Source organism: Lissotriton vulgaris, unplaced genomic scaffold (assembly GCF_964263255.1).
Source record: "Lissotriton vulgaris unplaced genomic scaffold, aLisVul1.2 SCAFFOLD_336, whole genome shotgun sequence".
Lineage (NCBI taxonomy): Eukaryota > Metazoa > Chordata > Amphibia > Caudata > Salamandridae > Lissotriton > Lissotriton vulgaris.
The window spans coordinates 1,585,218-1,597,515 of record NW_028249992.1 but is presented as its reverse complement, the minus strand read 5'-3'; the positions used below and the strand labels follow the sequence as shown (position 1 = coordinate 1,597,515).

Here is a 12,298-nt window from a genome sequence, read left to right as displayed (position 1 = left end):
AGCTTGTTGAAAACCCCCTCTGTATTTGCATGAAGCATTAGCAAGGTGGTATTTAGACTTCAGTGGAGACAAGAATGTCTCATACATGAATGTTTCACTTTATTCACCTGTCCCTTATGCAATGTGAGAACACGCATTGTTTCAGTGAGTCTCTCAGATTAGAGAACCCTTTATCTTTTCACTTAAGATTAACTGGACTCCTGCACCTGAGCTGGGCCTCGGATAAAAGTCTGATGTGGCGCGAGCCGTGTTCAATCCAGGGTTGACCTCACTCTGCTCCTCGCACCTCATCAACAAAGCGAGGCCAGATGCTCGTGTTTCCTCCTCTTGTTTAATGAATGAGGCCCCCGTGTCGTCTTGTATTCAGAGCTCATGGAACCCGTGGCCTGACATCCTTGTTGTCTTCATGCTCCACCCGGTCTCCACGGAGACATCCAAGAAAAGCCTTGTTCTGAGAAAGCCGCGCCTGCGGCAGGTGTCATAACATCTCCACCAACCTGGCTGCCCACACTGAGGGGAGACTGAGACAAGACCACCAGAGAGCAGTGGACAGGAGCCGCACAGGCGAAGAGACGGGAGAAAAGGTATCAGGGGGAGAGAGCGAGAGAGGTCCATCACACCACACACGACAGGGCGCGCCGCCTGGATCTAAGGACACGCGTGGAGACAGCGCAGAGGGTCAGTGGTCCGCGTGCATCAGATGTTAGAAAGCTGAGGCAGTGTATCAAAGGCAGAGAGGACCATCGAGAAGCCCATCAGGTGAGTTGGCTGCTTGAAGAAACAGTTGGTAAAATGTTTAAGTGGAACAGGGAATTGAAGGGTGTAAATCGATTTGTCATTGGAGATGTTTTGGTAACAGCTGGTGAAGAGGGCATGTTACTGGACCCGTGTCTGGCTGTTGGGCTAAGGATTTTTCAATTGCGACTTGTCTGAGATCAAATAGTGTAGTTCATGTATTATTGAGAGTTTGTCTTGTACTGGTTGGTATATGGCATGCGTCATTAAGTATCTGCCTGCTGCTATTTGATTTAAAGGCGCCTCTGCAGCAACTCGCCTCAAGCTAGATGAGGTGAAGATTTTCTCTGGAATTGTGTCTGATGGTGAAGCAGGTGTGTCTTTGGTGGTGCGACGGATTTTATATTGTATAATGAATTTCTCATCAGCATTCCGTCTGGTATTAGTTGCTATAATGCATGAGTCACCGCCTCTATATAAGTTTCTATTTTTTGTTAATGTTTTTTCTGTCCAGAGTGTGTCTCACTAGGGGAGCCAAAAAGGTGATGAATGGAATGCCCAAACTAATCTCAGCCACTCTTAATCACTCGGGCCCCATTCTAGTTCATCATTTTATGCCCACTAGGGCACTCTAAAGCAAGAACAACAGCCTTTATTAATCTGCCTTTTACCAGAGCTAAGACCAAGCTTCAAAGGCAGGAGGAAAAAACAATATTTTGGAGTCTATATTCAATTAACTTTGGGTAGAGTCCCTAACAACAAATTCCCACAACCTATATTTAAATTTACTTCTACTAGAGTGACACCCTCTACAATAAAAAAGTGGATTTGTCACACCTCACGGTCATCGAAGCTCACGCTACATTCAACCCTCACCAGGTCCCTTAACCCAGTTGTAATTACTACCATACGATTTAACTACGACTATAACTGGACCCGTGCTTAATTTGTGCTGGTGGCTGCCGGTTTCGGAAACAGCACTTATTTTGGGGGGCCAGTGAGGAAGAGAGAGAAGAGGAGAAGAGTAGAATGCTAAAACCTCTGACAAAAAGAAAAGCTGGGATGAAAAAGAACCTATAAGTGTGAGATATAGAGAAACGTGGTGTAGGGTGCTAGTAGAACTTGGCATAAGGTGGAACCAAAACCAGGAGCCTTAGTATTGGGTAACCCTGCTAGTTAGCTTGGTCGACGTTCGGGCTTCTAAAAAAACATTGGGCCTCATTTATGAGCTCTTGCGTCACTTTTACGCCACCGATGCGTCACTTTTTGTGATGCACCAGTGGTGTAAAAAATGCACCTTGTTGCGCCATATTTACAAAGTGACACATCTATGTAGATGCGTCACTTTGTAAACCCCTGCGCCACTTTATACCTGCACCAGGTATAATGTATGCAAGGGGGGCGTATTGACGCAAGAAAGGGTCGTAGAAGTGACGCAGTGAAATCTATGAGATTTCACTGCATCACTTCTAGGACGCCGTTGCGTCAAAATCTTGCGCCTGCCTCACAGCAGGCGTAAGACTGACGCAGGCTCTTTCACATGGGGCTTGCCCCATGTGAAAGGACGCAATGCTGGAGTTGCGTCACTTTTGTGACACACTCCAGCAATGCGTCACTTTTGCGCTTACAGATACGTCAGAAATACTGACGTATCTGTAACTCCTTGCGACATGATGCATCATAATATAAATATGACGCATCATTGGTGTCGCAAGGAGGGCGCAATGAAAAGTGATGCATCGCTGTTTTCACGCAGCGATGCGTCACTTTTCATAAATGAGGCCCTAAAGGTCCCTGCACTTTTTTCCCCCCTACTAAAAACTGCATAAACCTACTAGAATCCTGTAACCTAACCTTATCTATGCCACTTATCCTAATCCTAGCCCATATCCTAATGCTAATCATCATTGTTTAATGTATCTTAACCATCACTGTACACTAAACCGAACTGACCAGATGTATACGTTTATCACTTGCCCTAAAATTAACCCTACCTCACTCTAACATAGCCCAACCCATAATTTTAACTCTTTACCTTACCGCAATTGTGACCTATAGCAACATATGAAAATAAATAAATGTCAACCAAAAACTACCCATTCGCCTCAGTGCTAAGGCTACGGTTGTAGTGACTTACCAGTAATTTTCTTTATAGATACTTTTTATTTTGGGGTTTAGGCTGTAATTGTGTTCCACACATAAAATAGTATTCGGGTCTTTGCTGGAAATACCAATGTGTGGACAGCGGCTTTGGCTTGACCAGTCACAGAGGATTTAGAACTGAAACACCCCTTTTAGATCTTCTGCCACCGCAACCAGAGATAAAAATATCACTCATTGACCATGCCACAATTCAGGGTTACGAGTTGAGGTAGGATGATGGTGGCTCCTCCATGGGGGAGAGGAATGGTACAATGAGGAGATCCTTCACACACCATCACACCACACACATATGGAGTTGCTAAATGCTATCCTGAGCCGACTGGATGGATTAGGGAGCAGACCTTCGGTTGCATCAGGAACCAGGCTGCCTTTTATCAGTGTGAGATTATCAGAACTTTTGAGTAGCTGCAGTTCATTGCAGCAGTTTGAGGAATGAAGCTTAAGAGAAGGGGGGAAGCAGAAATTCCTCTGACAATGGAATAGGCAAAGTTATTGAGCTCGTCTCTAGCTTATTGAAGGTGATATCTCTAGAAAAAGGCCTGGGGAAGAATGCAAAGAATTAACTCCAGTCCTATTTCTTTGCAGAGATGTCAGTGCAATCATGAGAAAAGAGGAGCAGAGATACATCAAGCATTGAGCCTTACTTTCCAAAGAGAGAAATTAATGCACAAATAAAAGATTAGTGCCCATAGTGGATTGGATGGGCACAGAGGCCGAAATACCTCCCACTCCCACGCCTTTGGAGGGGTAGGGTGAAAGCAATGAAGAGTCAACATTCACAAGTCTTCTCTTTTCTAAATAAACCCCTCAATGGTATTGGTTAGTAACACTAGCAGGATACAGTCTACAATACACACATGGGGATTGATAGGATTCTTCTCACTAGCAGCTGTATTACAATAAGTGCCCCGGGAGCCCAACGGGCGTTCGCGCCCGCTTTGCACTCCCCCGGGGCACTTTGGTATTACAGAAGGGGGCGCAGACTCTTGTGCGCCCCCTTCTAGAATACAGATAGCGCTGACGCACTTATAGTGCCAGCGCTACCTTCAGAGGGTGTTCCCTCATTTGCATAAGGGCATGCCCTATGCAAATTACGTAATTCCTTTGTCTCTTTGCCCGCACCATATAGCAGAAGCGGGCAGAGAGTCAAAGGAGCCCTCAGGAGGCGCGCTGACAGTGCACCATTTAAAAGGTGGCACACTGTCAGTGCGCCTTCTGACAGCAGCCCTCTGCAGGGAGCAAAGGGGGTCCCATGGACCCCCCAGACATCCTCGCCTGCAAGGGGATCTCTAAATCCCTTTGAAAGTGATGGCAGGTGCCACCTGCTATGTGAAACCATGGAGCAGCTGCACTGTGTTTTCACATGAATGCGCTGCCCTGGGGGCAGCTCATAAATAATAATAGGGTGCAAATAATCACAACGTATAATACGGCCCTAGACCTGTGAAGGGCTCAAGTGCTTCTGTGGTGGCTGAGGACTGATGGTAATCTCTCTTGATGCTTGAAGGGCTCAAGTGCTTCTGCGGTGGCTGAGGATTATAGGGAATCTTCTCTCTTGATGCTTGAAGGGCTCAAGTGCTTCTGCGGTGGCTGAGGATTATAGGGAATCTTCTCTCTTGATGCTTGAAGGGCTCAAGTGCTTCTGTGGTGGCTGAGGATTATAGGGTATCTTCTCTCTTGATGCTTGAAGGGCTCAAGTGCTTCTGCAGTGGCTGAGGATTATAGGGAATCTTCTCTCTTGATGCTTGAAGGGCTCAAGTGCTTCTGCGGTGGCTGAGGATTATAGGGAATCTTCTCTCTTCATGCTTGAAGGGCTCACGTGCTTCTGCGGTGGCAAAGGATTGATATGAATCTTCTCTCTTCATGCTTGAAGGGCTCAAGTGCTTCTGCTGTGGCAAGGGATTGATCGGAATCTTCTCTCTTGATGCTTGAAGGGCTCAAGTGCTTCTGCTGTGGCTGAGGACTGATGGTAATCTCTCTTGAAGCTTGAAGAGCTCAAGTGCTTCTGCGGTGGTTGGGGATAAATCAGAATCTTCTTTCTAGATGCAGGAAGGTTCAAGTGCTTCTGCGGTGGCTGAGGATTGATCGGAATCTTCTCTCTTGATGCTTGAAGGGCTCAAGTGCTTCTGCGGTGGCTGAGTATTGATGGTAATCTCTCTTGATGCTTGAAGGGCTCAAGTGCTTCTGCGGTGGCTGAGGACTGATGGTAATCTCTCTTGATGCTTGAAGGGCTCAAGTGCTTCTGCGGTGGCTGAGGATTATAGGGAATCTTCTCTCTTCATGCTTAAAGGGCTCAAGTGCTTCTGCTGTGGCAAGGGAGTGATCGGACTCTTCTCTCTTGATGCTTGAAGGGCTCAAGTGCTTCTGCTGTGGCTGAGGACTGATGGTAATCTCTCTTGAAGCTTGAAGAGCTCAAGTGCTTCTGCGGTGGTTGGGGATTAATCGGAATCTTCTTTCTAGATGCATGAAGGCTCAAGTGCTTCTGCGGTGGCTGAGGATTGATCGGAATCTTCTCTCTTGATGCTTGAAGGGCTCAAGTGCTTCTGCTGTGGCTGAGGACTGATGGTAATCTCTCTTGAAGCTTGAAGAGCTCAAGTGCTTCTGCGGTGGTTGGGGATTAATCGGAATCTTCTTTCTAGATGCATGAAGGGCTCAAATGCTTCTGCGGGTCTGAGGACTGATGGTGATCTCTCTTGATGCATGAAGTGCTCGAGTGCTTCTGCTGGCTGGGGATTGATTAGAATCTTCTTTCTAGATTCATGAAGGGCTAAAGGACTTCTCCTGTTGCTGTGGATTGATGGGAATCTTCTCTCTAGTTGTGTGAATGGCTTAAGTGCTTCTGTGGTGGCTGGCTGTTGATGTAAATCTTCTCTAGATGTGTGAGGGTCCCAAGCCTCTCTACAGTGACATAGTCTACTTTTAAGAAGGAACACAGTCCCAGAATTGCAGGACTGTCTGAAAATTGCTTCTATGAGCGCTATACATTTCTGCTTTTATTTCTGCTAGATTAGGAATCATGAATCAGCAGATGATGCCGGGAGGCAACGGTATGGCTATGAATCAGCAGATGATGCCAGGAGGCAACGGTATGGTCATGAATCAGCAGATGATGCCGGGAGGCAACGGTATGGTCGTGATGACCCAAGTCATTCCCCAGCAGAATCCCACACAAGGACGTCCCAATGGTTTCCAAAACGGCTGGTGTCAGGTTCCGCAGCCCTTGGAGAGGTTCATCAAGGGGGAACCAAAGGCCTTAGGGGTAAGTTGGATCTTGCCTCCGCTTCCACATCAGTGAGCGGCAAAGGGATTCAAAGTAATCCTGGAAGGTAATTAAGAATGTGTAGAAACCCAGAGAACCACCTGTGAACTCATGAATCTTATGCAGACCAGTCTAGCTCATTAAGAGGTTTCATATCAATGTGGTCACAAAGTCCAAAATCAGGTGCACAAAGTTTGGCAGCATTTCAGATTCGCATAATTATCACAAGTATCTGAGCTTTTCACTGGCAGTTGTTACCATCAGGTTCTATTTAGAGGAATTCATGCATGCAAAATGGTGCATTAGGGTTTATTAGTTGTTGAAAGCTGGACGCAAAAACTGTTTGCACACTTTATCCTCATTGCTTAACATTAAAGTATTAACGAATACTAAAACAAACTAGGACACATATTTACGAGTTTGGTGGCGCAGGGCAGCACAGCAAATCACCGTGCAGGGCTGCCCTGCATTACAGGAAAAGGGCAGGAATGTGCAGTATTTATTCAATACTGCACATTCCTGCCGTGTTCGCTTGCATTGCCGCTGTTTTGGAAGCCTAGCACCAACGCAGGAAGCCGTGCACCATGGTGCAAGGGTGCCTGTGTTGTAGATAGGATTGTTGTTGTGCCGGAAGGAAAACCTTCCAGCACAAAAAGAATCATGAGAGGCTTTTCCCTCTTTCTATGTGTGCTGCAGCACACATAGAAAGAGGAAAAAACAAGGGGAAACAAAAGTTATTTCTCCTCATTACGCCTTGCCTGGGAGGCGTATCTTTTTAGTACATTCCCAGGTTCACAAGGTCTTGTAAATCTGGGAATGCGTACAAAAACCATGGGAGTTGTGTGGGAAAACCTTTCCAACGCCCATGGAATGCCTACCCAGGGCAGAGTAACGCAACATAGTGATTTGCGCTGTGATGCGTCACTCCATATTTGTGGAGTTACTCAAAGCCACACAACCTGGCTTCAAAAATATGACCTTAGGTTTGCGTCACTCTTGCACCACGTTGCGTGATGTAGGAGTGACGCAAAATTGGTCATAAATATGGCCCTAGAGAACAGAAGCACACATTTTTTGCACTGTGGTTTATTGCACCCGTTATCGCCACCCACCTCGGAAGTAAGCCTTTGCTATTTTACTGTCTACAAATTAAATTCGGTGTCTTCTGGTGTCCTCTCTGTGTTTTTTCCATGAAGTCAATTATTTTCTGTTTTTTTCTGTTGACAGGCGATCATGGGCTTGATAATATGCTCTATGGAATTCCAATTGAAGCCCATGTTAAATGTGAAGAACATCTAACATGGGCTTCAATTGGAATTCCATAGAGCATATCATCAAGCCCATTATCGCTATTTTAGCGGCAGTTTTCTGCCGCTAAAACAGCGATAATTGTATCACCTGTCTTGATAATATGCCCCGTGTTCGTAAAACTTGTTTTTGGCCTTTGATAAGACGCAGAGGGCCATATTATCAAGAAAGGGCAATAAATTATCACTGATTTTATCGGCAGGAAACTGCCGCTAAAGCGGCGATCATGGGCTTGATAATATGCCCTTGTGAATTCCCATAGAAGCCCAGGTTAACACCAAAACCTGGGCTGCTATGGGAATTCACAAGGGCATATTATCAAGCCCATTATCGCCGCTTTAGCGACAGTTTCCTGCCTATAAAAGCAGCAATAATGTATCGCCCTTTGTTGATAATATGGCCCATTATTCTTATGTTATATGAATTTGTATAGCGCACGGCGCCCCTGGAAGGGCATCCCGGCGCTGTTCTCAATGGTAGTGATACCACGTGTATGGGTGTAAGGCTAATTTAGTGATACAGGGTCCATTCTCCATTGTCTGTAGATTATATAGCAGTCTCCACCGCAGGTCTTTAGTGATACTGGCTTTCGACCCCATTATTTGTAGGTGACATACAGAGCTCTGCAGCAGTCATGCAGCCCACCGAGCTGCCCTGCCCCTCTGTAGGGTCCTTTTCCCAAAGGTACATTTGCTCATAAATGTAGGCTTACAATCAGCATTACCTCTTAATGTTCACAACTGAAATAACATCTTTTACTTCTGCCAGTAGTGTACAAAGACAATCCAGGCAGGGGTGAACCCACACAGGGGAGGGGAGGTCTCAGCCGCGGGTGCAGACGCCTCTACAGCTGTAAAACACTCTGGGGGGCGTCACGTGGGAATTCACACACACCGCTCATCGCTTTCCACTCTGAAAGCGTCGGAGATTTGCTCCAGCAGGTGGCTGAAGGTATTGTCCTTTCAGCAACACAAAATCAGGGCTTTAAGAGGAGAAACAGGTGCCTGAACACAGAGGGGCTTTTTTACCAGCCGCTTCCGCCGCCAGTGTGCCACTTTTAAAGATGGGAAAGAGTGACGTACCAGTGGCGCAAGAGGCTTAATAAGTCCCGGACTGTGCTTCACCAAAAGCGCACAGGTGCATTCAGCGCGTGCCCTGCATGGTCTGAATGAGGCCCACTTTGCATGAGCGGTATGGCTGTGACCTTCCAGCAGCATCACGGGAGAGCAGCACGCCTTTCCACATCTTTGTGAGTGAAATCCAGGGTTGTCCACAAGACTTCCTTCAGGAGAGTTCAACCCTTGAGCTGGACTCCGCATGAAGCAACATGCCAGCCGAGGACATCTACCTGCCCGTCCACACACAGGTGCGCATCAACTTCAATGCAGAGCACCCCTGAGCCACAATTTAGCCCGGTCCCCTCCAGACAGAAACATAGGCAAACCTGAACTGGCTTCGGCCTGCATAGGCTTTGTCTTTGAGAGGGAGAGGTGTGTCTGGAATCTGGTGCCACAGTTCACTGCAATCAAGCTGCACCTCACTGACAGGAACTACTGACGTCATGCGCCTTGATGCCCCTTGGGGCTAAGTTTTGCACGGTATAAAAATGCCTTTCATTCATTCATTCATTCAACCTGATAAGCAAGACACCACAGTCGTGGCTACATTAATTAGCTGCATCTCATTTGTATATAAAAAAAATAACAGATCAGTTTTAATATATTGAAAAAGGTATCAAAATCATCATAGTAATGTTTGTAAAATACCTCTGGTCATAACATTTGGGCTGTCTCCTTGGAAAGATAGAAAAGTAAAGGTGTCAATATTTGGCCAACTAAGTAGGTTGATGTTCATTAGATGTCATATTGCATAACCTGGCAGCATGCTCCAAGGCATAGTGGCCCTTCGGACCGAATTTACAAAGAAACCACACAACGTAGGGCAGTGTAGTGAAAGGGTGTCTGCGTGTGGTGAATAAGGTTTTTGCAGTCCCCTCCTGTATAAAATTATACCTTAAAGGCACAATGTCCTTCGTTGTATTTGTGCTGTAGATTACAACTCACATGCAAACAGTGAAAAGAATAAGGCCTCAGATAAGCACAGGATTTTGGCGCAAATCCCTGTCTACAGGTCCCTGAGGATGGGATTTGCACCAAAGCTCATGGGTGGTTGCATGTGAATGGCAATACACAGCCCTTGGAACACCAACTTGCCGCAAAGTAGCGCAAGGAAGCCTATTGTGCAGCTCTGCATTACTCTGGGTTACGATGCAGCTCAAATCTCTGTTTACATTGGATTGTAAATCCCACCCGTAGACTTTGCATCCGGAGAGTAATGCAAACCTGAAGCAAAGTTTTGGCAAATCTGGGCCCTGGTATTTTATTTGGCACAGCTGCTAACTTCTCCAGGAAATCTGGGTATTGCAGTGTTCACTGTTTCAGCAAATTACTGCTGAAGTGGGTGTGTAGTATGCTCTGCCTTATTAAAGCATAGGCACGCTGCTCCATGCAGTCCCATGCAGACCAGAATGTAACACTAATTTTGCATTAAACATTTTAATTCCTGTGAGTGTACACAGGGCCCAGTGCACTGCTTTGTCCTGGGGCATATAATGCTGTTAAAACGGCCCTGGTAGTATGCACTCGGCATTTACACTCTAATATTTAACATTTAGCTTTATAAGTCAAGTGCTGCTCCGTAAGGACCGACAATCTATCTGCTTATGTGAACTTAATCAGATTTAGACAAGGAAGTACTTTCCTGTAGGGATCAACATCACAGATGAATATGTATGGGCTGACCTCGCAACCTGCTGCCCACCTCAAAATCCTGGCTCTGAGCAGTGGTCTTTCATAAGGCCTTCGGACAGCTACCTAATGTGCTGCCTTTAGCTCTCAGAAGCAAGTGCAGTATTGATGCTCTGGGCTGATGCTCATCCCCAGGGAGAGGAACAGCATACAGCAATGTGGGGGAGTTTAGTGGGGTAGGCAGAAGGCCCACAACTCTGAACCAGTTCTCCCATGCTGCTGCATCGCTCTCTCCTGCTTCTGCCGCTTTTTCATGCTTTCTCCTTCCTTACCCCCATTTTTCTGAGTGCTCTCTTCTGCTTTTGCATTGCTTTTAACTTCTTTCTTCTTCCTTTCTCCCTGTCTTTCTAGTGCTCTCTTCTGCTTTTGCCTCATTTTTACTGCTTTCTCCTTCCTTTCCTCCCCTTTTTCCTAATGCTCTCTTCTGCTTTTGCCTCGTTTTCACCACTGTCTTCTTCCTTTTCCGCCATTTTTCCTAGGGCTCTCTTCTGCGTTTGCTTAGTTGTTACTGCTTTCTCCTTCCTTCCCCGTTTTTCCTAATGCCCTCTTCTGCTTCGTTTTTACTGCTTTCTCATTCCTTTCCCCTATTTATCCTAGTGCTCTCTTCTGATTTTGCCGCGTTTTACTGCTTTCTCCTTCCTTTCCCCCTGTTTATCCTAATGCTCTCTTCTGCTTTTGCCTCATTTTTATTGCTTTCTCCTTCCTTTCCCCCTGTTTTTCCAAATGCTCTCTTCTGCTTTTGTCTCGTTTTTACTGATTTTCTCCTTCCTTCCTCCTGTTTTTCCAAGTGCTCTCATCTTTTGCCTAGTTTTTACGGCTTTCTCCTTCCTTTTCCCCTGTATTTCCTAGTACTCTCTTCTGATTTTGCCGCGATTTACTGCTTTCTCCTTCCTTTCCCCCTGTTTATCCTAATGCTCTCTTCTACTTTTGCCTAATTTTTATTGCTTTCTCTTTCCTTTCCCCCTGTTTTTCCAAATGCTCTCTTCTTCTTTTGTCTCGTTTTCACTGCTATCTCCTTCATTCCCCCTGTTTTTCCTAGTGCTCTCTTCTTCTTTTGCCTCCTTTTTACTGCTTTCACCTTCCTTTCCCCCTGTATTTCTTAGTGCTATCTTCTGCTTTTGCCTCATTTTTACTGCGTTCTCCTTCCTTTCCAGCTGTTTTTCCTAGTGCCCTCTTCTGCTTTTGCCTCGTTTTTACTGCTTTCTCCTTCCTTTTACCCCGTATTTCCTAAAGCTCTTTTCTGCTTTTGCCTTGTTTTTACAGATTTTCTCCTTCCTTTCCAATTGTTTTTCCCAGTGCTCTTTTCTGCTTTTGCCTCCTTTTTACTGCTTTCTCCTTCCTTTCCCCATGTTTTTCCAAGCACTCGCTTCTGCTTTTGCCACGTTTTTACTGCTTTCTCCTTCCTTCCCCCTGTTCTGTTTTTCCTAGTGCTCTCTTCTGTTTTTTGCCTGTTTTTTACTGCTTTCTTCTTCCTTTCCCCCTGTTTTTCCTAGTGCTCTCAGGGGCGACCTTAGGCATGTGCAAGCTGTGCACCTGCACAGGGCCACCAAATCCCAGGGGCCACCATGCCAAAATATATCCTTAACTAGCAGCCCGTCCCGACGTTGTCCGGGTATGAATTGCTGCCGGCCAGTAGTATATTGTTTCGTAGGATTTCATTTTGTTAGCATTTCTTATCTGTGACAGGCCTGTGAAACGCTCCGATTCACAGTGCACTGCTGATGCACTTAAGAGTGCGCGTTCAGTAGTGTGTGAACTCGAGTTTCCCTACTTTATTTTCCTTGCAATATTATATAGTGCGAACTCGACAACATGGCATGAGCACAATTTACATTACAGAAGAACACATGGATTTGTGGTAGGCACGGGGAGACAAAGCGATTTGCCTGGAATCACAGGATGTTGAGCTGATGCCGAGATTCGAACGTAGCTCCCCATCTCTAAAGTTCGCAATTCTAGAACTTGTGGTGGGAGGTGTGTCTAAAAGTGTATATCGGTGCTGGGCATCAATGAGAGAGACCTGTGC

At 46.0% G+C, this 12,298-nt stretch overlaps 1 protein-coding gene across 1 annotated transcript in view; it reads left to right on the top strand.

Moving 5' to 3' along the window:
* The first annotated feature begins 653 nt into the window (after positions 1-653).
* Positions 654-12,298, top strand: part of LOC147663437 (membrane-spanning 4-domains subfamily A member 4A-like) — a 159,830-nt gene continuing 148,185 nt past the window's right edge. The window contains exons 1-2 of the mRNA XM_086950462.1: positions 654-759; positions 5,905-6,157. Coding sequence (XP_086806588.1) covers positions 5,915-6,157 — 243 coding nt within the window. The 5' untranslated portion in view covers positions 654-759; positions 5,905-5,914. The remainder of the gene's footprint in view (positions 760-5,904; positions 6,158-12,298) is intronic.